The 27,878-nt window shown below is 40.4% G+C and overlaps 1 protein-coding gene across 9 annotated transcripts in view; it reads right to left on the minus strand.

Annotated features, from left to right (window-relative positions):
• The window catches only part of LOC124614989 (kinesin-like protein Klp61F), a 290,420-nt gene that overhangs the window by 54,337 nt on the left and 208,205 nt on the right, over nt 1–27,878 (minus strand). For all 9 annotated transcript variants that reach the window (XM_047142998.1, XM_047142997.1, XM_047142989.1 and 6 more), the window contains 2 exons: nt 9,963–10,163; nt 9,594–9,771 (listed from right to left, as the gene is read on the minus strand). In XM_047142998.1, the coding sequence (XP_046998954.1) occupies nt 9,594–9,771; nt 9,963–10,163 (379 nt within the window). The remainder of the gene's footprint in view (nt 1–9,593; nt 9,772–9,962; nt 10,164–27,878) is intronic.

Here is a 27,878-nt window from a genome sequence, read left to right on the forward strand (position 1 = left end):
ATTCTACATCTGCTCACAGATGCAGCATAAAACTCTACGCCGGGTGAGCAAACAACAATAAGAAGAAGAAGAGGAAACTGTTCAAAGACTACGGTACTGCAGCTAGTATATTTAGAGGTGAAGTTGTGTTAAATGATCACTAGGTTGAAAATCAATAGGGATATGGATAGCATTCAAAAAACAGGAGAAACTTCAGAACCAGCCAAGGCTATGACAGTGAGTATGGAGGTGCCAGACTGGTCTGAGGTAGAGAATTTACTTCAAGCCCAGAGAGCAGACTCAGCAGCTTTAAGAAAAGAACTAAGTGATAAAAATGCTTTTTTAAGAACAGAACTAAATGCTAAGTTAGATGCTCAAAGAGTAGATTTAAATGCTTAAAATGTTTCTTTAAGACAAGAACTAAGCGCTCAAAGTCTTAAGTTAGATTCAATAAATACACAATAAACATCAAATTAGATGCTCAAAGTGAGGTTTTAAGTAGCCACAGGAAACCTTGAACAGTCAAGCAGCTAATATAGTTTTGTTAAAGACTGAATTTGACTCTAATAATAATAAAGTAGAAAATCTGAAATTAGATATAAAGAGTGAATTCACCGTTTTTTTGAATACTCACGTCGAACAACTATTTACTGAGCTTAACCAAGGACAGGATAAGCGATTTCAGGATTTAGCTAAAAAATTAGAATTTGACATCGAAGATAAATGTAATACTGTAGAAACGGGACTTTGTAACACTTTCATGCTTTTATCCATATATAAATTTATATGTACACGATGTATGAATTAATTTGTTCATTTTGCTGTATAATCAATTATGTATCTTATGTAAATATCGCTGAGTAATCACTGAGGGAATGTTAGGGAAACATTAGGTTTTTGCCAACGAATAAGTATCGTTGGAGTAGTGACGTCTCTGGATGCAGAAGGATGTTATGTCAGAGCGCATGCTACACAGAGAGAGGACTCTGGTGTGAGACTTGGTGAAGTGCGGATGCATGGATGGCGTGCCCTGTACTGGAGGAGTGATTGTTTAGCAGCACTTATCAAGTGATGAGCGTGGGCAGTGGAAATATCGGCTGCAGCAACATCAAGAACCCGCAACGCCAATATCATTGCCAATAACTCCCGTGCTCACTAATTACCATGGGAAGGAGCCAGCAGCAGTATCGTCATCAGAAACTTCGTCACATTGAGAATGGACTGAATTAAGATTGCTGCATCTCAGCTTATTGTCAACTACTTTTGTAACAGCATTACTCAGCTTTGTGGTATTTTGCGAGTGAATAATTACCACAGTTTAATCAAAACTGTTTACCGGTGATTCTCCTAAAATCAATCACCAAGTATGTTCCTGTCCTGTCCTATTGTTACAATAATCCGAGTACCGTTTATGAAAAATAAAAATTGCAGTGCCAATTAATTTTGCTTATGAACTAAATGATTCAGTTAAAGATTTGAACTTAAAACATTCAGTAATTTCAGTCTCACTAACTTTAAATTTGAACTTTAATCTGAGGCGATCTAATTGTTGCAAATAGCAAATCAACTAATCAAATTAAAATGATTCCTGGCACTATGAACAAAAGCACTAACTAGAATTAATGAGTGAGTGCAAATATCAGTGATTATTGTAATTTGTTGTTAGTAAAGTTCTGGCTCACATTTTGACTTGCAGTCGTGCTAAAGTATAATAATTACCTTTTGATACAGTAATTATCAATTTCTACTTCCCTGTTCATAAGTCAATAGAGTTTCTTTTAATTATTTTTTGCCATTTTCCAAAATTCATATGAAAATAGTAGACGTTATTGTGAGGTAGCGCCATTGTCACTTACAACAGTAAGTACCCATTAATCTAAGTGTTATCTTGTATGTTTTCAAAATTTCAGCTCTATTAGTTAATGATATTTCGAGTGCAAACTATTTTCTTTCTCGCTTTATTACGTAAATGTTTCAGTTGTTTTGGCTAACATGCATGCAGCCCTCTGTTGCCGCGCGTGTTCAAGTAATTCATGACATTGACTGTTCGGCTCATTAATTCACCTACTGAACAGAAATTTTGCCCAATTGGGCTGGCGATCATATTTCTTTTAGCTATAATTATTTCAGGAACTCTTATTATTCTGTTCTGATCCAAGTGGTACCCCTTCTCGTTGGCACAGTACGTGAATGATAACACAAACCTTCCGAACAACCATACTAAATTTTACAGTAATTAAGTAAGTGGAATAAGTTGTCCTGGAAGGCATCTCATTAACCTCCCCCTCATTTATCAACTTTATGTTGAATCTTTGGAATAATAGCCTTTTCAAAATTTTATTCCAATTGTTTAGGCACATGTTTATACGGTCATATATTTCTAACATTGTCGATAGAAGGGAAGGTGGACGTTAACGTGGCGATGCTAGTGACAGGACAATTCTTAATCTTGGGATTGTCTCCTGAGCCGAATTTGCACATTGTTGCGAATGAAGTGTCGTCCACATAGTGCACCGCAAGTGAAGAGATGAAATCACGTGGGACAGAATATTAAGAATTACTGTAATTAACAGAGTTCATAATGGAGAATTTTAAGAATGGGGATTTGGTAGACGTTAGCGAGAATCAGGCGATTAAACAAAGGGTCCCACAGGAGGCGGTATCCATTGTTGAAGGCCGGGTGGCAAGCTATACAGACGCTGCCGTGGGAACGCAAACACTATCAGAAATGGAATATCAGGCTACTTTTGTTTCTTTAAAAATGAAAAGAGAAAATTTGTGGACCAGTGTTATTATTCTAAACTGGAGTCAGAGTTCTTCTAAATGCTCCAGCCCAGAGCAGTGATGTAGCACTACTGCCTCTTTGTTTTGTTTCTGAACATGTAAATTTTTCAACTTACTTTAGTTGCTCTTTTGACTTGTATAATCATTTTTACTATGACTGTCTCATGTTCACTGATACCAATTATAATGTGAACATCTTCAAAGAAGTTGGACCTATTTTTTGATGTTACATCTAATATATTTCCATCGTGTGTGGGCTCCCACACTATTTGTTCAATGTAGTTTTTAGAGAAGGCATCAGTTATTGTTTGCAGAATGCCTTGTCATGCACAACACATACAATACTGTAATTATAACAAGCAATTATTGTATGATTTAAGTTTCTTCCATTGTTGATGGTATGACTGAGGGAACATATGTATTAACAAAGTGAAGTTTTCTTGATAGTTGTCGGATACACATGGGGTTGAGCATGGTAGTCGATAGCAGGAACCACCTATAAATTCATACCCATATATTATACCGAGTCTTATTCCAACAATATCATATATTACCCAATTTCTACCTAAGTGATATTTTGGTTTCTTGTTTACTGTGACCATGTTATGCATCAAAATCACATTTTAATGAAACAAATATTCATCTACAAGCAGTTTTATTAAGAGTAAGCCTTTTAAGCAAACTTGATTGAACTGTTACCTGTTGATTATATTTTAACAAATCAGCTCCTTGGACTAACAGTTATTGTAAGTCAATGTACAAATTTCAAACACTTATAAACTCAATGGCTAACAGCCCTGTAATTCCTCCATAATGAACACGAAGGTGTGTGACGCAATGTGGCGGAACACTTACATTTGAGTTAATATACAGCAGAAGTTGGAGCAAGTGGCCAAGGCTACATATAAGATTCATGTGGAAGAGTAAATACAAGGTTATAATAAATGACTGAAGCCATTTCATAAATTCACTGTTGCTGGATTAATTCATATTGTCACAAAACTCAATACTCACACAGAAAAACTTAAAAAGTTTTGTACTGTAGCATCCGCACTTCAGATACTTGCCACAAGAATGCAACAGTGAGCAGTTAGGCAAGATGTTAACAAGTGCTGAGAAAGCATATGTTGTGCTTGAAATGCATTCACATCAGTCTGCCGTAATAGTGCAACAACATTTCAGAATGAAGTTCAACCATGATCCCCCAACTGGCAACTGCATTCAGCAATCATATGCAGAGTTTAAAGCTTCAGGATGCCTGTGTGAGGGGAAACCAACAGGTTGGCTTGCAATGTGTGAAGAAACGGTTGTCTGCGTGCTGGCAAAATTTGCATGTAGCCCACAGAAGTTGACAAACAGAGCAAGCAGGGAGCCGAACATACTACAACCGCCGTTTGGATGATCTTAAGGAAACGAGTGAAGCTGAGCCTTAATGCTTGCAATTGCTACAAGTCATGACTCACGAGACAAAGCAGAGACTTTGAATTTTCGGCACAGTTGAAAAGTTTTTGGAAGAGGATAGGTGACGAAGCAAAATTGTTTGTGAATTGCACAAAAATAGGCTTAATCTGTGAATCTGTGGGTGAAATTCACATTCAACTTTCACCAAAAGTTAATTTGTTCTGTGCAGTGTCATGGTTTAAAGTTTACAGTCCCTTTTTCATCTTTGAAAAGACTGTTACAAGATGTGTATCTAGACATGCTGGAAAATTATCTCACACCACAGCTGGAGACCAACAGTGTGGACGTCATCTACTGACAAGATTGTGCTCCATCCCACCTGCATCATGATGTTTGTGGATTCTTACACAGCAAATTGAGAAACTGATGGATTGGTTGTGGTGGGGTTGATGGCTAGCAATTTATGTCAAGGCCTCCATGCTCTCCCGGAAGAACCCGGTTATGGACCTGATACCTGCGGAGTCACTAGAGGGAATGTATGGAACACTTGTAATATCTCAGAAATCGTTTTTGAGTTGTGTGTGTGCAAAGCCCTGTGACAGTATGTCAAAAAATATAGCTACAGAAAATCTGTGAAATCACTTCAATCATATATAATAACCTTGTATTATAAATAAAAGCTGTTTATTACTTACTTTGCCAACAAAGGCCTGGTCTATTTGCCTTCTACATAACCAGTAATGCTGTCATGTTTTTTCATTTATCACCCACAGCTTTTATGAATATTTTTCAAGTTAATTTATGAATATAAGGGAGTCAATGAGATGCATCAACATATCTTTTCTCTGTGGGTGAGGGGGCAGAACATATCTAAAGAATTACAGAAGATACACAACTACAGCCTGGCCTTTGTCTATTGTAGCATTTTTGTGTAACCATGCCATAACAATGCCATATTGCCAGACTAATGCATTGATAAAATTCTTTATCTTCTTAATACTTACATATCTTCCACTGGGACTAAGTAGAAAATTTCCTCAACTACTCTTGCATAATATCTGTGCAAGTGGCAGAGCAGTAAGCATTACAACTCCAATCTCAAACACTTACTTTCCACAGTCCATCAAAAAAGAATTTGGGCAAAATGTCTAAAATTTTTATCACACACTGAGGAGGAAGAATCTAAATTACACTATTTCACTCTCTTGCGTAGACCCACACAATCACTCTACCCCACAGGCCTTAACACCAATGAAAGGTGAAAGGTGCTATACATGATATTAAAACATACGTAAAACCACAGAAGAGCTAAAAGAAAGGCACATGGAGATGGGTAAATGAGTAAAGTGTGGCACACAGTGATCTGTATGCAACAAGCACCACACATTGGAGAGCCCTCTCACCAGAGCAAGAAGCCATGCATTATAGGGCTGTGGCCTACACAAAGATGAGTAAGAAGGACGTCGTGACTGAAAGGAAGTACACCATGGCCGCATAGTGGGCTTAACTAAATGCAGCTTCTACTTGGTTTCCCATCAACTCGTAACTCCATATTTCAACATCAAGGTATGCAGGGAGATAGGACACTGAAATAACCAAGGATCGCTACACACTTCCTTGGCTGCTACAACCGCAATACCCATGTGTCCTTGTACCCAAAGGAAAGACACTTCTTTTCCCACCTGTTGAATGAGGATGTCCTGTATATTCTGGACTACGTTGTCCACTGGGTACAAACACTGTAGAGAATGAAGGGTACACAGAGAATCAGAACAGACAAGGAATTTAGTCTCATCTGCTCCAGTGCGCACAATATCACACACAGTTCTTCGTTGAATACAGTAAAGTCTTCAGCCAGTTGGGCCTTGAGGACACGATCCGGGAAAACAACAGAGCAATCAACTGAGTCCTCCTGTTTTGACCCACCCATAAAGTCAGCTGTAGAATTGAGGTGCTCAGTTAAAAGATGAGAAAATAAAGTATTAAAGCCATATGCAGCCGTGGAACCTCTCCTGTATTGCACTAAATCTAAAATCATCCTGCGCTTCTGCAGTAATCAATGTGATGGTCAGTAAAAACACTGGATTTGGGACTGTACATGCTCCATATGAAGTGACTCCATCACACACTGCATGCAGATTCCAAATAGCACTGTTGCTTATGACAATTGGAGAAAAAGCATTTCAGAAGTGGATGAGCACCCATAGAACAGAAGGTGAAGTCGGAGCTGCGAGGAACCTACAAGCCTGATACACCTTGAGAAGCTGCTGCCACATGGTGAGCGATGTTTCTACAGCCTGCGAATGGTGCTGATCCTGTAAGCACCTGTGGCCTGCCTAATCCCCTCATGGTGGGTGGTGTCGGTGATCATCAGGTAAGATATGACCTGTACATTGCGCAGCAATAGTCTTGCCGTGAACACACAAAAGCTCTATAAAACTGGAGCAGACATGCCCTGTCTGCTCCCCAAGATCTGTGGCTAAGGCACTTTATGATATTCGGTGCCTTCTGGGTTCTTGCTTTCAGGTCTCTCAGGTGCGGTAACCACGACAGCAAAAATAAGGCCCAGAATCCTCGCTGAGTCTTTAAAATGTAGAACTGAGTCCCTCATAAGCCAGGTAAATTAAAAATATGACAAGCATGATTAAAACAAACACGCACACACATTTCTCTGCAGAAAACTGAAAAAAACATCTTTGCAGCTTGCTCCTCTAACCTCTGCACTATCAGTTGCATTTGATGGGTCACTGTTGCAAAACTGGAGGTGAAACAGAAAACAGTAAAATCATCCACAAATAAGGAGCACTGTACAGGACTCCTTACCATATTCGTGATACTGTTTATGGAAAAGAAATTAACACGTGAAACACTGCCCTTAGGAACACCATTTTCCTGCTCAAAACGATCTCACAGCACATCCCGAACCCGGGATCTAAAAAAGCACAGGACCAGAAAGACCATATGAAGAGCGGGAGGTGGCCATGAAAGCACCATTGATGGAGTCACTCGAGAATACTTTACTATAAAAAACACATTCTGGCCAGTAGCATGTGTTCTGTTACTGTAAATTCTACCACTCTGAATAAGTCTAGAATCAGGAGGACTGGTTACAAAGGCCCTCTTACTTGAATGGGTGTTGGTAGCTACCAGGGGCCTGCTCTTTCTGCTGGGAAGGGAGGAAGAGAAAATTTCGAAGGATCCATCCCAGTCCTATGAGCAGCTACAGAAATAAAAGTCTACCCAGACAGAGCCCTGTGTACCTAGATAAGCCATATGCAATATAGGTGTGGCACGCTCCCCAAAGGTTGCCCGCTAATAACTGTTCCATCTCAACAGCCAAGCATCTCATGGGCACGCAGCAGACCTTGAGATTGAGGGTTTTTTTATGGAGGTTTTTACCATCGTTGCAATACGGGCGATAAAGCCAGGATCCCCATTCCCTGTGACACTCAACATTCTACTGCTGCACCACCAGAGCTTATGGTGACAGACGACTGCTGGCCCTTACCATTCCTCAGTTCAGGAACCTTGGGGTCGCGAATGAATGCTGAGCCACTGATGGCAACACACATAGATACCCTGCTCTTCAATTCATGGGGCAACACCATGCTTTTAACACAGAACAAGTGTGCTCTGAAGCTACTGCAAGGTCTTGGTAATGAGCTACTACTCAGTTACAGTAGATCACCTCCAGTGATTGATGTAGGATCACAACACTTCAGTGCAGCAAAATGTCCTAACAGATCTGTTTTATTGATGAAATAGTAAAGTAGTGGTGGCTTACCAAACCACTGGCAATACTGTACAAGTATTTCCCATGAGTCCTGCGTATAATAAAATTGTATTTCACTAAATATTCTGCCAAATCACATACGAACAACACGCAAAAGTTGATATTTGATGATACGCAAGTGCTAATATTTTTGGTGTGCTATATCTGCCAGTAATGCATTAACTCATATGTGAGAAGATGGAATAAGATGAAATGGAATGCTGTGAGTCTAAGAAATTCATCTTCAAGTGATCTATTGAAGGAGCCATCCACTATTTCATAACCATAAATCTGACTAGTCCACAGTCGCATTCTAAATGCTGATACATATATTGGTCAACACATTAAAGTAACTAGCAACAAACTGATTCATATGAGCTTCAAAATCTCTCAGACAATCATAACAACAACATCCTCATTCTCCAGATAATGAACAAGTGGGTTACAAACTATGTATAATTATGAACAGTAACTTATTAACCTTTACTCATTGTTACAAATATCATAAGTTATATCTTAATTTGGAAAAAAACCTCACCTATTTCAAATCAGAAATAGAACTAAAGCTTTTACAGGTCCAGCCAAAATGTCCCAAATCTGACAGTTTTTAAGAGACCCTCTTGAATTTCACTGTTGTTTACTAAAATTTGAACATCACAAAGGAAAACGTAAATCAGGATTGTTGGGCAGAGCAAATCCCATCCTCCCAAATATGAGGTTGGAGTTTTAACAACTGCACTGCTTCATTTGGTTGGTCCCTGTTGTGGCTGAAGTCTAGACCAGGCCCAGTGGCAGTCGCAGGAGTGCTTATCTGCTGCTTATAAGTTGAAACCGTGTCAGTTCCGCATAGCCAATAGGATGATTCTGTAACATAGCTGATGAGAGGTGAACAGAGACAATGTATTTCTAGTGCCAAAAATAAAACCATTTTCGAGTTTCGAGAGAAATTTTTTGTGATTATGGCAGCGAGTGCTATAAAGTGGACTGATTTAAGTGATTTCATTCTGCACAGTGACGACGTCCATTTGTGAATGTCTTGTGGGTCAATTGCAGAAACACAAAAATGTATCAAATGTGGTGGTGAAATGACTCACTAAAATTCGAACATCACAAAGTAACGAAGAGAATATCAAATATGTGCATTATATACAACAAAGTGGACTCCAAATAAAAGGTGACAATATTATAACTATAAAAACAATAGTTCATCAAAGAATAAACAGTCATGTCCTACACAATAACACTCATTGCTTCTTCATTATGATATTTAATCTGCTTGCAATTGCAAATCCACAAAACTCCTTCTGCTCTCACACACACAATTTTGCATGAAAGTTTTGAGGTTCTATGCCACATCATGATATGCATCTTGGAGAGATGTAGTGGATGAATTCAGAGTGTAGCTACACTGCATAGTACTACTCGATATTATTGGCAATATAGTTTGCTACACAATTCTGATGCCTAGTGTTTCCATTATTTTTTAAGAGTGATTTCTTGTCTATTGAACATTAATTAAATGTTATATTGGTCTTTATTCAGTTGCATACACATTCTGATGTATTTAAGAAAAGGAACAGGCATGCAAACACTTATTATGAGTGAAGTTATCACTGTACCATTTAGATGTTTGGAATAATTCTGAAGTTTGACTCACCAGCCTACGACACAATAGTGGTGCTGCTCGTCCAGGACTACATTTTTTCTTCTGCAAGACTTCAACAGTTGAGCAAATAGTGTTAGTGAGTGCTACTTTTACCTCTTCTTGGATAATATTTCTCATTTCTAACTTCATTGCTTCTCGCATTTGTTCTTGGAATTTCTCAATCTCTTTCCTGGATAAAACTTGGACTAGACATTATACAGTTCACAATTTGTTTATCACTTATAAGAAGTTCTATTATAATAACTAACTCATAAATGGATTACAGCAGAAATGCATAAACAAAAATGTTATTTTTGTTCATTACTTAAATCCTTTAACCACTCTCTTCATCAGTTATTCTATTATATACAACACACTCACCGAAACACTGTCTTTCTGTCATTCGAAAGAGGCAGCAGTTCTCTAGAGTTGTGGAGCACTGGACTATAAACCATCGCAGAAACATTGTTTGGAAGGCAATTTCTAGTTTTCCTTTCCTTCTGTACAGTCATCAGCACAATTTGCTCTATTTTCTCATTGAGGTTACTTTCAATCTGGTCACAGCACCTCTTCACAATGGGACTGAAAAAGTATGCCATAGTCACATTTATTTTTGTAAATAAATGATCTTAAAAGTTAAACTGTTTTTGAAATATAGCAGTACATAAATTCCTTATTCAACAACTTTCAGAAACTTCCTGGCAGATTAAAACTGTGTCCCCGACCGAGACTCGAACTCGGGACCTTTGCCTTTCGTGGGCAAGTGCTCTACCATCTGAGCTACCGAAGCACGACTCACGCCCGGTACTCACAGCTTTACTTCTGCCAGTATCTCGTCTCCTACCTTCCAAACTTTACAGAAGCTCTCCTGTGAACATTGCAGAACTCTGTAAAGTTTGGAAGGTAGGAGACGAGATACTGGCAGAAGTAAAGCTGTGAGTACCGGGCGTGAGTCGCGCTTCAGTAGCTCAGATGGTAGAGCACTTGCCCGCAAAAGGCAAAGGTCCCGAGTTCAAGTCTCGGTTGGGCACACAGTTTTAATCTGCCAGGAAGTTTCATATCAGCACACACTCCGCTGCAGAGTGAAAATCTCATTCTGGAAACTTTCAAAAAATCCAAAAATGTTTTTATAATTTGGACAGTGGGATTTGGCGTGTACGTGTTTGGAGGGCGGCACAATGAGAGCATTACTGAAATGGGGGCATTTCAAATTTCTTAAACATACTAAAAAGAAAGCTGCATTCAATGTGTAAGCCATATTATTCTGGTGAATGAGCACTGATTTCTTTAAAAAGTATCTAAAAGAAAGTGAAAGCACAGCAAAGCACTTATACAAGATCTCAATAAATAATAAAAAAATAGAAGTAGATTCTGAGTGCCAGCAACCATACAGAATTCTAACAGTTAATTTAACGGAGCCATTAATTGGGAAGTAGGCCGCAGATTTACCTCCGTAATGTAGGTAAACTCACAACAAAATTTTAAAAACATATCTTTATCCACTGGAAGCTCTGTTTCAAAACCACTATCAGAATCTCTTCATACAATACCTAACACTAAGTAATATCTAGAATGCTTTCACCCACAATCCACTCGTTTCCACAGAACCGTCCCAGAAATTTATACCAACCAGGAAGATATAATCTTCACCCCTCAATGTCACAGTTACAACTAACTTTGTAAAAATGTGATTAAGATATGTACAAATTAACATTCTTTACAAGTAAGGCAGACCATTCACGAAAAATGAGAATCACTGACACACACACACACACACACACACACACACATACACACACACCTGTGTCCCTACATGGCATCAGCTGGAGGAACAATGCCTGTGCTGCAGTTCGACAGGATGGGTGGGTGTTGTGTCGGGTGGGTTGTGTAGAGGGAGAGACAGGTGGGAGGTAGGAAGACACAGTGGGGTTGGATGGGTAGCAACTCAGATGGAGGCATCTGGTTTACTAGCTAGGATTGCAGGTTGGAAGGGTGGCTAGTACACAGGCTACGCATGTGATGTGCAGGTGTCACAACTGAAGAGGAGCAATGCACACTGAAAGTGACAGGGACGTAAACTGACTGTAGGAGTCATTCTGTAGGCATCAGCAGCATGTTTGGCAGTGTGCAGGGCAACTTCACCAAAACTTTTGAGACAGAAGTTTGACAACATGAAGACGAGAGTGCTGTCAGGCCAGTGCACAGACAGCACCTGAGGCCATGCAAACAATGAGACCAGTTGAATTTGTGAGCAGTGACTCACGTACAGTAATGTTTGTGTAAAACTGAAGTGTGAAATATACATGTACAGGATTGAGACAATGTTACATAACCTGAAATTGTACAGGAAGGATTAAGCCAATAATAGCTTATAATAAGGATGGAGGGAAGGAGGGAAATTGGCCACATGGAGGTGAAGAGTAATGGGAAAAGTTAGTACAAAATCTGGATGGAGAACGAGTGGTATGGATATAAGAGGTAAGGGAAAATGTATGTTCAGGAAGTAAGAAACAAGTTAAAGGAGTTTTAAGTCAGGGGGACTGCAACAGTGCAGGGTACGCTGTTCCCACCTGTGTAGTTCAGAGATACGTGTGCTGGAAGAGAGTATGAAAGTGGCACATGCTGCTTCACTAGCAGCTGTTGAAGTCATTAATGTTGTGGTGTGCAGCATGTTCAACAATTGAATGGTGATGGATGTGGATGTCTGCCACAGTTTGGAGGTGGCCGTTCATGAGGGTGGACAATTGGGTACTTGTCATGCCCAATAGAATGCTGATGTATAATATGGCTGCTTTCATACAGGGCCTTGCCTATTATTGGGCAGGAAGAGCCTGTGGCTGGATTGTGGTAGGAGGTTGCTAGTGGATGTATGGGACAGGTCTTGCACCTGTGCCAGCCACAAGGGAGTGACTCATGAGGTGCAGGATTGGGGTAGGGATGGACAAGGATATTCTGTAGGTGTGGTGGACAGCGGAACACTACTTCCAGCGATGTTGGCAGGATTTCGATTAGGATAGCCTTCATCTCCAAGCAAAATGAGAGGTGGCTGAAGCCCTCGTGAATGATATGGTTGTGGTTTTCAAGACAAGGGTGATTAAAGGAGTGCTGGTTGGTGGCTGGTTAATAGCGTTAATGCTGTCAGAGGAAGTGATGACATGGCAGATCTGTTTAAGGATAAGCTGGATACAATATAAAGGCTGGTAAGGTTATCTGCACATCTTGACAGCTACTGCTTTCACTATAGATGCAGCATCCAACATTGGTGAAGCTGTATGAAAGAGACTTTTTGGCATGGAGCTATCAAAGTGGAGGTGCTGTTGGTGGTTGGTGCACTTGACATGAACAGACATATTTATGGAGTCATATGAGAGGTGGAGATCAACATCTAGAAAGGTGACTCATTGAGTTGAGAAGGAGCAGATAAAGTGGGTTTCAGTATAGGTACTAAGGTTATTGAGGAAGTTGCAAAGGTCGTACTAGCCATCAGTCCAGATCTTGAAAATATCATCAGTGAAAGTGAATGAGACAAGCAGCTTTAAGTTGTGACTGTAAAGGAAGGATTCCTCTGAATGGCCCATAAATGAGTTGCGAAGCAAGAACCCAGGGCAGTACCATCGATTAGTTTACAGATTTGGCCTTCAAAACTAGTATCATTGTTGTCAGGATGTGGTTGGCTACGAGGGTTAAGGTGGCTGTTTGGTATCAGGGCGATGGAAAAGGTACTGTTCTGCAAGGCCATGAGCACGGGGGATGTAGGTGTGTAAGGTCTTCATGTCGAAAGTGAGAAACACGGTGTCTGGTGGCAACGGGACAGGGACTGTGGAAAGGCAGTGAAGGAAGTGAGCATTGTCCTGAATGTACGGTGTGAGATTATGGACAATGGTTTGGAAATGTTGGTCAACAAAGGAAGAGACCATTTGGTAGGAGAATTGTATATGGGCACAATCAGCCTGTATGGATGGACAAGAAAAAAAAAAATCCGATTTCCTGGTTAAAAACATGCTTTTTTCTGGGTGAAAATGCACGTCCCTCAGAGCTGTAAGACATATTAGTCCTCTGAATCGTACAGCACGGCAGTTTCCAAACAGAGAACACCAAAATATAAGAAGTGTGATGTCCATACTCCAATACAGAAACAGAGACTGTAATAGTGCTCCAAATGGCCTGGCAGTGAACTTCAAATTCAGCACGATACTATGTCTTCTTTCTTTGTGAAATATGATGAGTAGATGATATTTTTCATCAAAAAAAGTGAAGCTTTCACGCATAATATTGGTCGTCAAAAACTTTTTGCTGTTTTAATTTAATTTTATTTTTTTCTTCCCCCTCTTCCACCGAGAGTGCAGTTAGCCAAAATCACAAGAGCACAGCTTAAATTGCAGCAGCTGAGTATTGCAAATTTCACTGCTGTGCACCAAACATTTTGTGGGTTACCTGGCTGAATACATGTTCCATTGAGCACTTCAGCTTTTGAATAGAAAAACTGATTGCTCATGAAAGTGCTCAAAAATTCACACTGTGCTTCTTTTTGAAGGATAATTATACTTTTTGCTATCATTATTGCTTAATTTGTACCCTATGAAAGAACTAAAACAAATAAGAGAAACTAATCTTGAAGACTGGTCTTTTATAGTGTGTGTTATCCTTTGAAATATATCAGATGTGAATATGCCAGTTAAATGTTAAATGATGGCATAAATGGCTGGTCCTCTGGGCCTAAGTGGCTGGTCTTCAAAGTCTTAAGTTTTGAATGTAGCAGCTAGACAAAAGTTTCCAGAATGAGACAAAAGTTCTTCAGCTTTCACAAGCTCAATAGACAATCGTACACAGAGTGGATTGCATGGCTGCAAGCAGTATCCAGGGACTTTACATTTGTGTGCAATAATCCAGAAGGCAATCACTAATATGCAGCTTCATTAGTCACAGACACAATACTAGTGCAAATTCTGGATGACACAGTCCAGACAGACTTGTTAAAACTGAAAGACACTTCATTACAAATACATTTGCCCATCGTTAGGGCTTTCGAACAATCCTTGTGTTTGACAGCACTATGCAAAACCACCATGACAATCTGTAGATCCCCTCCACTAGTCAGGATGGATTGGCAGATGGCACAGAACAACCTGGCACTGATGTGCCAATTCCGACAATTGCCAATATGTAGTCAGTGTCTTATATTGCACACTATCATCAGTGTCATTATTACAGACACAATGTATGTGTAGGAAATCAAGCCTTTGAGCAGAAGTATTTCAATTGCCACACAAAATGCCAGTGGACTACAAAATGGTCGATCCACTAGAAGGAGGAACACTGACTGCAAATGAACCTTCCAAGGATGCAGCACATATCAAATCAGTGTCTTCAACCACCACAAACAGTATGTCCCTGATGATCCACATTGATGATGTGCAGCACAGGTTGCAAATACACACAAGTTCTTCCACAACCATCATTAACTGGCAGTCGTACCAGTGGTTGCCACCAAAATCCTCCAACCCAAGGATTTTCAGACAGGGACTAACTGCAATAGCAAGATAAATCACTGCATCAGGGCCCGCATCCTTGTAATGGACACTATGGCGCAGTAAACATATTAGGAATAGGACTCCTCAACGCGTTGGGACTGTAGATACGTGACTCTAAATCCCATCTACTACCTCAGTGTTCCCGAATTCCTTGACACATTGCCTGCAAAATTCAAATCAGTGTTTTCCCAATCAGGATCACACACAGGGAGTTTTAAATATATGCAACCCTATCCCATCTAGTATCCCTTACTTCTTTAATGCACGTAATGTGCCTTTTTCCTTATTAGACAAGCTGCAACTCGAGTTATAATGACTGCTGAATGAAGAAACCCTTACCCCTCTCTGAAACATTCAGTGAGCCATGCCTACGCTCATAATAGAAACGCCAAATGGCATCCTACACATAGGTGGTAATTTCTAAAACACAATAAACTTCCAGTCCATGGTGGACTCATAACCAATTCCAAAGGAGGAGGACATCTTGACCAATTAGGAAAAAATTTCGCTGACATTGATCTCAAAGATGCTTATCATCAACTTCCCCTGGGTGTCAAATCCCGGCAGAAGCTAGTACTCAATACTCCATTCAGACTTCATCAGTACAACCAGCTGTCATTCACAGAGTCTAGTGCCCCGGCCTTTAGTAAAGTGCTGCATACAGCAAATTACCTAGATGATGTCGCTGTACCGGCTAAAAATACCGAGGATCTGGCTAACAACTTAGACAAATTGTTTTCAGTGATCAAGAAATCATATCTCAAGTGCAATAAGGAACAGTATAGCTTCTTTGTAGCACAGATCAAATTTGGGACACATCCTCAGTGCTATAGACATTTCTCCGACACCTCAGTATGTGGAGGCGAGCGAAAAATTACCCAATACAAAAGATACTGGCCAACTCATGTCATAGAACTAGTATCAAAAATTCATACCACAGGCAGCAACAATTGCAGAGCCTCTTCATAACCTCCTCAGTAAAAAGGTAAAGTGGCGTTGGACACCAACATATGATGAGGCTTTGAGAGAATTTAAGCAAACTCACCCAACCCCTCATGTCTTAAAGCCTATGATCCATCCCGACCGCTGGTCTTAGCAGCAAATGCTTCTGACTGTGGAGTGGCACCAGTCCTATCCTACATTATAAAGGGATGGAGTGGCCCATTGCATTTGTCTCCAAGACTCTGTTCACTGCTCAATGAAAACTGAAGAGGAGGTAAAGGCCATCACCTCTGGCCTCAAAAGATTTTGATTACATATATGGTAGAAAATTCACATTTCTGACTGATTATAAGTCATCGTTACCCCTTCTCAAGGCTTCTGCATCCATCTACAACAGTGGGCACTATGTTTATATGCATATAATTATGACAGCCAATTCCAGTCCACCACATAACATGCTAATGTTGATCTTCTGTCCGACTACCAGTAGGCCACACAGAACTAGACAAAGAAGTGAAAATATGTTTTCACTTAGACAACAAGCCAGAAGAATCAGCAGCTGTCCTACCACTGGGCACAACACTCGTGGGTTTACACTCCGCAGATGACCCATTCCTCAAGGAACTGCTTCATTAGAACCAGCTGGAGCAGCCTCTGATTACACAAACATCTGGCTCCTGAAATCCCGGTATACTATTGGCACAAAAGACATGAGGTTTACACCTTCCATGATGTGCTACTCCCACTGGGCACGAACCAACATAACAGGGTGGTTATTCTGACGTCACTTGGCTCCGGCCCTTACTCCACAAGGGCACTGAAGTGCAGTGCTCCCTACCAAATCGTTAGCTCGGCAGCAATTACACTGGCAGGGTAATGATGCCACCATCATCGAAATGGTTGCAGCTGGCATCACCTGCCAAAGGAAGCAAGCTGAACCATCTCACCAATTCTTCGGCTGAACCATCTCACCAATTCTTCTCATGGTTGGACACTTCCACATCATGCTTAAGACTACACTTAGATTTTACCAGACAATACCTGGCTCATAGCCACTGCTGCAGGTCCTTATGTCTCCCGTGCATCAACATTCCATCCAGTCAAACCATCCAGTTGATGGTGAAAAAATTTTAAACAAAAGGGATCCCAGAGACCTTGGTAACTGATGAAAGGGCCACAAATCACTTCAGGCAAATTTTCTTCATTTTGTGAAAAGAATGGCATACAATTAATACACACAAGGTGTGACAAAAAAATAATAGAAATCTGTTTCTCTTAAAGAATCTATATTTATTCATCAACATCAACTTTGTTTGCTTCTCCTCTTCAAAGTAACCCCCCCCCCCCCCCCCCAGATATAATACACATGTGCCAGCACTTTTTCCAATCTTGAAAGCACTGTTGGAACTCACTTTTCGTTGTGGTGTTCAGCTTCTTCAGCAATTCTGTTTTCATCTCATCAGTGGTTGCAAAACAACATCATTTCATGGTTCTTTTAAGCCTCAGGAATAGAAAGAAGTTGCAGGGGGCACGTCCGGAGAACACAGTGGCCGAGGCAACTTAACAGTTCTGTTTTTTTGCCAAAAATCGTGAACAAGTATTGAGATGTGAGAGAGAGAGAATTTTTGTGATGGAAGTTCCAGAGTGGTTTTGTCACAATTCTGGCTGTTTTAATTGGATTACTTGACGTAAACAGTGCACAAACTTCCAGTTAGTATTCGTTTTTGACCACATGGCCATAAGGCAGGAACTCATGATGTATTATTCCATTGAAATCGATGAAAACAGTGAGAAGAACCTTCACATGTGATCAAACTTCTTCAATTTTTTTTTTTTTTTTTTTTTTTTTTTTTTGGTATCGGCTAATCAGGCCGTTTCCATTGGGACAACTGGGCCTTGTTTTCAACATAATACCCGTATACTCATGTTTTCCTGTTTTGTCACATGTTACAACCTTCTTTAAAAATTCTGCATAATTGTTGACTTCATTCAGAAATTCCTGAATGATGCCTACATGACATCATCCTTGGTGAAAATTAAACAATTTTGGAACAAACTTTGCTGCTACATATTCCACGGGAAAAAAAAAGGGCTTGGCTTGACCCAAAGGATATGCCAATTTTCCAAAACTTTTTTTACTCCTTCCACAATGTCATCAGCTCTTCTCGATGTTCTTTGATATGTTTAGACAACCATAAACTCTTGTCTTACTCTCAGTATTAGGTCTGCTAGAAATGCATCGAACTCTCTCTCTCTCTCTCTCTCTCTCTCTCTCTCCCCCCCCCCCCCCCCCCCTTCACCCCCCACAGCTTCCCGCGACCACCCACCTCCCCTCCCGCTGAATGAGGTGCTGCACTTAATGCCATTTTTCAAGCAAAATTTAATGCAAATTCTTTGATGGATCTTTTCCGAAAGTACAAATTCACTGAGCACATGAAAACACACAAAACGTTTTTCATCTGTCAACACTAAACTAAATATTCAATACAGCTGAATATGCAAACACACATCAGCAACACTTGTACAAACAAGATAAAAACGTTTTGGAAATACACAGTATAAAACCTGAAAGATTAAAAATTCCCATTACTTTTTGATCACATCTCATACAGCACCTTTCCATCTGGCCTATAACAGCCTACCAGAAAGGTCTGTCCACACATTCAAGAATCAAATATCAAAATTACAATGCCATCACTCTCTGGACAAATCCTTGACTTTGTTCCTAGCTTCATATCATGCACTTCGTAAGACAGAGCCTCACCAGCAGAAAAATTAAGTAGTCAACCTTGTACATCATGACTTTCGATCATCCATCTGTCTGTCAGCAAGCAACAGTCATGAAAAACTTGTAACCACCCTTATACCATTTTATCTAGTGGCTCCCTGCAAAAGTAACAAACCTCTGTGGCAGGGCCATGGCCAAAGTCACCCCGACTAGCGTCATGGTCTGCCAGAAACATATAAAACCAATATGACTCCGCAAAGGCAAAATCTCAAACATGGATTATCTTCTGTTCTTTTGCCAGAGAGCGAGAGCCAGGAGAGGCTATAAAAAGTCAACACAAGATCATCTCAACTCCCAGCGCTGTGGGCTAGCCTGCTCCTGCAGTACCAACACCAATGGAAGTGGACATCATGAAGGACCCAAGCCTGCCCACCACTGATGACACAGAGCAGCAGGAACACATAAAGGTGAGCCTTGCCCCCTTTGGCCCTTCTCGGAGAGGTGGATGATATGCCACAACGTTATGCCTTCGAGGTTGGCACATCATATGCTTGGTATTGGGGGTAGCATGTGTCAGGCAACCACTTTCTGCCAAAAACGAGGTTTCCTGTTTTTCTACTAGGCGGACCTAGTAGCATCACTTGAGGATGCGAGTTGCGGGAACCTGCTTGCTTCCGCAATACATGACTGAAAATATATCCCAAGATACAGGATCCACCAGACAGTATTTAGGCAGGCACACAGCCCTCAATCAGCAGTTCACTCCAAGCCAGGACTCCAGTTCAGACATATAGTCCATGCCAACACTACTGTCTCCACCATCAACCAGCCACTGCTGCTACGGGTAGAGCCCTGGGTTGCCTCAATGAGATTGATGGATCTATCTTCATGGTTGTGGGTGTCTTAAAATTTTGCTTAAATTATTCTTGTAGTACACTGACAGTAGATTGTTCCAAGGGAATTTTAACTTCGTGCCTAGACAGAACGTTAACTCCCTGAATTGACAGAGGAACTGAATGTTTAGTTGAACTTTGCTTCAAGACAGTCTGAAAGAGACCTAGAATTTAATTTTTTGTGACCAACTTGTTCGTTTTCAAACTACATGGATTAGACGAACAGTTTTCTTGGTTTTGGTAGTAAACTTTTTGAAGAAAACTTGACATTATTTGTCGCCTCTGGTGGATTCATCAACTGGGTGTATATGTGAATTAGAAGAAAAAAATTCTCGGATTTTTCTCAGATTTCCCAATTAAAACTTCACTTTTTTCGGGGTGGAAATGCACTTTTTTCCAGGTGAGAATACACTACAATCTAGGTGAAAGAACATTTTTTCTATGTTAAGTGACAATACACTTTCCCTCAGAGTTGTAGAACATACCAGTCTTTTGAATGATAAAGCTTTTATAAACCGATGCAGAACTTACCAGCACTCCCAGTAAAAGACAACACATTTTGAAAAGATCTTTAATGCACGCATAACATACACATCCCGAATTCGAGTTGCGGTCCTGCACACAATTTTAATCTGCCAGGAAATTTCATATCAGCGCACACTCTGCTGCAGAGTGAAAATCTCATTCTGGAAACATCCCCCAGGCTGTGGCTAAGCCATGTCTCCGCAATATCCTTTCTTCCACGAGTGCTAGTTCTACAAGGTCTGCAGGAGAACTGCTGTGAAGTTTGGAAGGTAGGAGATGAGGTACTGTCAAAATTAGGGCTGTGAGGACAGGTCATGAGTTGTGCTTGGGTAGCTCAGATGGTCGAGCGCTTGCACGTGACAGGCATAGGTCCCGAGTTCGAGCCTCAGTCCGGCACACAGTTTTAATCTACCAGGAAGTTTCATATCAGCGCACACTCCGCTGCAGAGTGAAAATCTCATTCTGGGAACATATACATTGCTTATTTTGGTGTTACGTGAATATAAATATGAATTCTCCAACTATGGCATGGTAGTTTCCGAACACATATAAGAAGTGTGATGCCCATGCTATGATACAGAAACAGAGATTGTAGTAGCGCTCCCAGTGTCCTGACAGTGAACTTCGAATTCAGGAAAATATGGCATGATAATTTGTATTCCTGCTTTGCAAAATAATGCTATTAGATGATTTTTTCATTCATTTGTATTCCTGCTTAATGAAATAAGGCTACTAGAAGATATTTTTCATCAAGAAAAGAGAAGCTTTCACATGTAATACTGATAGTCAAAATTTTTTTGCTGTTTTTTTCCAAGCAAGTGGCTAGGCAGGATTCGAAGCACACAGCTTACATTGCAGCTGAACATTTGGATACAGAGAACTGTCCGATATGAGTTGTTGACTTTGACCAGTGACATAGCAAACATGGGACAAATGCTGTACATCATTTGTCGGCATGCCAACTCACAACCAAACTGTCACCTTTCAACCTAAATTAGACCTTGGGTAAACTACATATCAGTCTGGCACCATAGCCGGTATTTTCACTATCACCTTCGTTGGCTTCGCCAACTCACAACCAAACTGTTACCTTCCGATCTAACCTATACCTTGAGCAAAGCTACAGATTAGTGTGTCACCACAACCAGTTTTATTTTTTTGCTTTGAAATTAGTTTGCTTTGCCAAATAACAGCAAAACTGTGAATATATGCACCATAACATAAATAAAAGGTAATGTGACAGCAGCCATTAATGTTACGCAACTCGCCAACGATTTGAATCGAACATTCTTCTTGACCCAAAGAAGAAGGACTGTAAAATTCTCTACTGTGCACTGAACATTTCACGGGTTGCCTGACTGAATATATGTTCTGTCGAGTGACTTCTCCATAGAAAAGCCAATAACAAGTTGTGAAAACTGCTCAAGAACTCACCTTGCACCTTTTTTTAAAAAATATAGTTATAATTTTGCCATCATCCTTTACCCTTTATGTTTAAGAATGTCAAGCAGTTTGTTGATACGAAGTATTACATAATCTTTGTCCTAAAGTCTTTGACACATTTTGCTGTGGTCAGACAATTGTATGTGCACTGTTCACATTTTCTTTGCAAACTTAACTTTTATTTTGGTGGTGCTCTTTCGTCTGTGTTTTGTTGCTGCAGTACTATTCAGCAGTAGCAGGCTAATGTCAAATTCTTTGTTAAAGTATCAGTTCTTACTAGTCAGAATTACAGAAATTTAATGGAATGCTTAAACAATAAAAAACCCTACAAAATTCCAGAGTATTTCCTGGATGAAAAAATTCATGGGTCTTTTCCAGGGTGTATACACCCTGTTCAATTTGTATGCAGAAGTGTTGGAAACTTGGCAGAAACACCCAGCTACACAGTCAGTATGATTCATGACCACTATTGTGGTGTGGTGGAGTCTTTGTCTGCTGGAAGAATGATAAGCTCTGGATTGGTTTTCAGGTTACAGATAGCTGTGTGTTCCATAGGAGTGATGTTTGACTGACTGGGGAGGCCAGGTTAGCAGTGAATAAATCCTGAAACATAGCCAAGGGATGACTGGGTGGATGAACAGAAGGATCAGAGTTGGAGGTGAGGTTACAACAGTTTTAAACAAGCGCCTATTAAGGTGGGGGGAGAGAAGGGGATTGGGTTGGCTGTTGTCAGTGGCATACATAGCAAAGAAATGTCTGCACTGGAGAGAACAGGCAAAGGAAAGAAGGTCTTTACGCATACAACATGGTTGAATTTAAGTTTTGTAAAGCAGTACTGAGACTTCTAAAGGGGGAAAGTACTTTGCGGGACAGATTGACAACAGTAGTCGGCTTCCTCGACAGTAGTCGGAGGAAGTTTTTGGTGGTATGGAAGATGGAATAAGTCAGAAAGGCATAGTTGAGCAGCTATGTGGGGCTGACAGAAGGGTTGGATTAGAGTGTTAGGATCCTTCTTGGTTATAGGTAAGCCCATGTGGGCATAGGACAGGAGCAGATGGGACAACTTCTTCAGATGGTACTGAGAGGCTGTTCCAACTGTTGACAGGCAAAGATCTATCACAGAGCAAAAGGATTCTGCAAAAGGAACAGAGACTCTTGAGTATGGTATGAGCTTGGATTGTACAGCTATGAAGGATGAGACTAATCGAATTGGACTGATGAAACTGGAAAAGGTGGAGGTTCTTGCAGCAAGAGGGAGGCAACCTGAGATGCCAATTTAATGGTAAGCCCATCAGATGGGATACCATGTGCCAGACAAGATTTTGGAAAGAGGATGTGTGGTTAAAGTTTTGCAACAGGAGAGGAGAGTTTTCGGAATTAGCAAAGGTAGAATGAGCAGGGATTCATGCCATGGATGGTAGGGAGATGAAAGGATTGACTGAAAATTTGTCAAATAAAAGTCAAATATGTTGTTGTTGTTGTGGTCTTCAGTCCTGAGACTGGTTTGATGCAGCTCTCCATGCTACTCTATCCTGTGCAAGCTTTTTCATCTCCCAGTACCTACTGCAACCTACATCCTTCTGAATCTGCTTAGTGTATTCATCTCTTGGTCTCCCTCTACGATTTTTACCCTCCACGCTGCCCTCCAATACTAAATTGGTGATCCCTTGATGCCTCAGAACATGTCCTACCAACCGATCCCTTCTTCTGGTCAAGTTGTGCCACAAACTTCTCTTCTCCCCAATCCTATTCAATACTTCCTCATTAGTTATGTGATCTACCCATCTAATCTTCAGCATTCTTCTGTAGCACCACATTTCGAAAGCTTCTATTCTCTTCTTGTCCAAACTATTTATCGTCCATGTTTCACTTCCATACATGGCTACACTCCATACGAATACTTTCAGAAATGACTTCCTGACACTTAAATCAATACTGGATGTTAACAAATTCCTCTTCTTCAGAAACGCTTTCCTTGCCATTGCCAGCCTACATTTTATATCCTCTCTACTTCGACCATCATCAGTTATTTTGCTCCCCAAATAGCGAAACTCCTTTACTACTTTAAGTGCCTCATTTCCTAATCTAATTCCCTCAGCATCACCCGACTTAATTAGACTACATTCCATTACTCTCGTTTTGCTTTTGTTGATGTTCATCTTATATCCTCCTTTCAAGACACTGTCCATTCCATTCAACTGCTCTTCCAAGTCCTTTGCTGTCTCTGACAGAATTACAATGTCATCGGCGAACCTCAAAGTTTTTATTTCTTCTCCATGAATTTTAATACCTACCCCGAATTTTTCTTTTGTTTCCTTTACTGCTTGCTCAATATACAGATTGAACAACATCGGGGAGAGGCTACAACCCTGTCTTACTCCCTTCCCAACCACTGCTTCCCTTTCATGTCCCTCGACTCTTATAACTGCCATCTGGTTTCTGTACAAATTGTAAATAGCCTTTCGCTCCCTGTATTTTACCCCTGCCACCTTTAGAATTTGAAAGAGAGTATTCCAGTCAACACTGTCAAAAGCTTTCTCTAAGTCTACAAATGCTAGAAACGTAGGTTTGCCTTTCCTTAATCTTTCTTCTAAGATTAGTCGTAAGGTCAGTATTGCCTCACGTGTTCCAGTGTTTCTACGGAATCCAAACTGATCTTCCCCGAGGTTGGCTTCTACTAGTTTTTCCATTCGTCTGTAAAGAATTCGTGTTAGTATTTTGCAGCTGTGACTTATTAAGCTGATAGTTCGGTAATTTTCACATCTGTCAACACCTGCTTTCTTCGGGATTGGAATTATTATATTCTTCTTGAAGTCTGAGGGTATTTCGCCTGTTTCATACATCTTGCTCACCAGATGGTAGAGTTTAATATAAAGTCAAATAATAATAAAATCAATAAAGTCAAAAATAATATAAAGTCAAATATAAGAAGAGGAAAACTTATGTTCAAAGTGTTTAAACAGAAACAAATGGTAAGTACTGTACATAGAGCATGCAGCAAGTTATGAGGAAGGTCATGAAATGTATTAAATAAGCAGGAGGTAATAGCATCATTTGCGAATAGAAATGCCTCTACTGCAAATTGAAATTCACAACTAGAAAAAACACGATCGCAGTCATATATAAGCACATGAGATTGGCTTGTTGTTGTGGTACAGCAGTTACTAGTGTTGTGGACTGTTACAACAGTGGGCATTTAAATTGTGCAACAGAGGATGGCTGGTTTGTGTTTTAAAGACAGGTTCTGCAGAGGAGACGAATACACTTATAGAAGAATACACTTATTGCTAAATAAAGACTTGACAAATGAATTGTAGGTAAGCAAAGAAAGACAGTAACAAATGTACAGGGTTAAGGGGTGGAAGAACGCCAAATCGGCAATTTAAACCAATACTGGAAATTCCAGAACAGATAATTACATAAAATAAGGGAGAGGCAGCCTCTTAGCTATAGAAGATGGGTCAATGGTGCACAGAAACATGTAACAGAAAACAGTTAACACTAGCTTTCAAGCTCTTGCTATTTTTCTAGTAAGAGTACGTGAGTGCACGCACACACGCACACACACACACACACACACACACACACACACACACACACACACAGAGAGAGAGAGAGAGAGAGAGAGAGAGAGAGAGAGAGAGAGAGAGGTGTGCAAACGCGCTTGCAAATGTAGATGCTCACGGTAGCAGCAAGAATATAGATACTGAAAGTAGTTGCGTAGGTAGATGGAGATGAGGGGGTTGGGAAGGAAGTTTGCAAGGAGCAAGGAGAGTGTAGCATGGCAATGTGAGGCAGGTCTTTCAACAGATGAGTCAGCAGCTGCACAACGGTGTGATAGGAGTTAGGGTAGAGCAAATAAGGAATAGCATGAGGGAAAGGGAGGAGTTGGGGGAGGAGAGAGGAGGAAGGTGGTAGCGAAGAGGGAGACTAGGCGGGAGGAGGAGATTAATGTTTAACATCCCACTGACAAGGTCACAGGACCTGGAGCACAAGCTCACAATCCCAGAATTTGCCTGAAGCAATTTAGGGAAATCGCGGAAAACCTAAATCAGAATGGCCAGACGCATGTTTGAACCAGTGTCCCCCGCTAAATGCGGGTTGTGAAGGCATTGCTAATTACACACATAAATTTTTTTGCCATGATTTTCTTTCATTTTCTATTTTTCTCCTTTGTTTCTACTGTCATATGTTATTATGATGAAGTAATGTACTACTGTGATTTTTAAACGTAAAGATGTAATTGTGATTATTTTGTTTGCCAAAGGATAAATATGTTTCTTGCTTTGGAAATGTGGAAAATTTTGTAAATTTCTTTTTGGTATATTATTAATTGTGAAAAATGCAGTCAAGAACATTTATAAAGATTTATGTAATCTACAATAATGACATAACATCTGTAGGCAGGGGACTGCAATTGCTATATCAATACTTGAACAGAGGACATGTAGTAGAAGGTATGGCGGATGATGCGTCTGTGAAGCATGTGCAGGATAATGAAACTGTTTTTATGAAAAGCACCCAGAACTGTATGGACAGTGATACCGAACTATGAGAATGTCAATTTGCTTTATCACTGTGGTACATAATGCCATCACCAGTGAACCTTAGGACCAAATAAATCGGACTGTGAAGGTGCCGCTAACAACACATTGTTGTGACCAACACGAACAGTACTTTTATTCATATGAACTTTACTGGCATTGATATTCGAGTGGTGAAACTATTGCCTTTTGCGTTCTATCATGCCCTGTAAATGGAGACTTTAATGAACTGTGCAGTATATCTGCCTTTCAATGACGTTGCAGAAGTTTGAAATGCAAGAAGAGTGGACATAGTTTACAGTGTGCATCACGTAAAAGAACAGTTCTATGAACTGTGTATTTGTGGCTACGGATATATGATTGTGATGAACTGTGTAGTCATGGAAGGAAGTGTCATGGACAGTGCAATAAGTGTATAAATGAACACTGTCTATGTAATGTGCTTTGCAAGAGGGGACATGTCAACAACGGGTGCATACCAATGTCTTGTGGTTTGTTAATCGCCACTGGCTTACTGGTACAGCTGTGCAGAAACTTTGTTCACATTTTGCCGGAATAGATTAACAAGCCGAACTACCTGTATCCTGCTCACAACATCATAACCCAGCAACATCATGCTGCCCAGAACAATGCTTTGTATGCAACGAAAAAGTTAAAATATTTCGCCAAACGCTATCCCCTGATCTAAATACTTTCTTTCTCTATTAAAAGTAGTAGAAGTATGGACTCTATTCAAATAAAGTCTTTGCTTGTTTATGTTTGCTTTCTGCTATCGAAAGTAAAAGTACCAGTACCATTAGTGAACTAATAGTTGCACGGTAGTCATTGTTGAAACACCAGTAAATATAAACTTCTTTCCCTCATTAGAATTATTTCTCCTTGCATGTCAAAACTATAGCAGCCACATATTTAAAGTGATTTTATGTATTGATATGAGTATGGCACTGTGATAGTGACTAATAAGACTATTTTGTCACGAAATACGACTGCGTGCGTAAATCACGGTGACCACCATAATTGCCTGAGATCCAACCAATGACCTAAAAGCTGCTGTTTCACCATTGGAGCATTTCCTGCTGGGAGTGTGAATCATATATGTCAGTTGTCAAAACACATGGGGAATGTATTGCTACGAGTCATAGTATTGAGAGATGCTGGTTATACTCAAAAGTGGGTAGATGTATGGTGAATCCCCCAATGTTCATGTAATTATTAACAGTGTGGTATGTGATTCACGTAATTTTGTTACTTTTTCTAAATTCTGTCAGATATTGTCATGGCATATTATCCACAAGTTCATCAAGGCACTGTTGGTCCAGATTGTCTCACTCCTCAACGGTGATTTGGCGTAGATCCCTCAGAGTCGTTGGTGGGTCATGTCATCCATAAACAGCCCTTTTCAATCTATCCCAGACATGTTAGATAGGGCTCATGTCTAAAGAACATGCTGGCTACTCTAGTCGAGCAATATTGTTATCCTGAAGAAAGTCATTCACAAGATATACACGATGGGGGTGCGAATTGTCATCCATGAGGACGAATGCCTTGCCAATATGCTTCCGATATGCTTGCATTATCGGTCAGAGGATGACATTCACGTATCGTACAGCCATTATGGCGTCTTCCATGACCACTAGTGGCGTACGTTGGCCCCACATAATGCCACCCCAAAACAGCAGGGAACCTCCACC

The sequence above is a fragment of the Schistocerca americana genome, chromosome 1 (assembly GCF_021461395.2).
Source record: "Schistocerca americana isolate TAMUIC-IGC-003095 chromosome 1, iqSchAmer2.1, whole genome shotgun sequence".
NCBI classification, from domain to species: domain Eukaryota; kingdom Metazoa; phylum Arthropoda; class Insecta; order Orthoptera; family Acrididae; genus Schistocerca; species Schistocerca americana.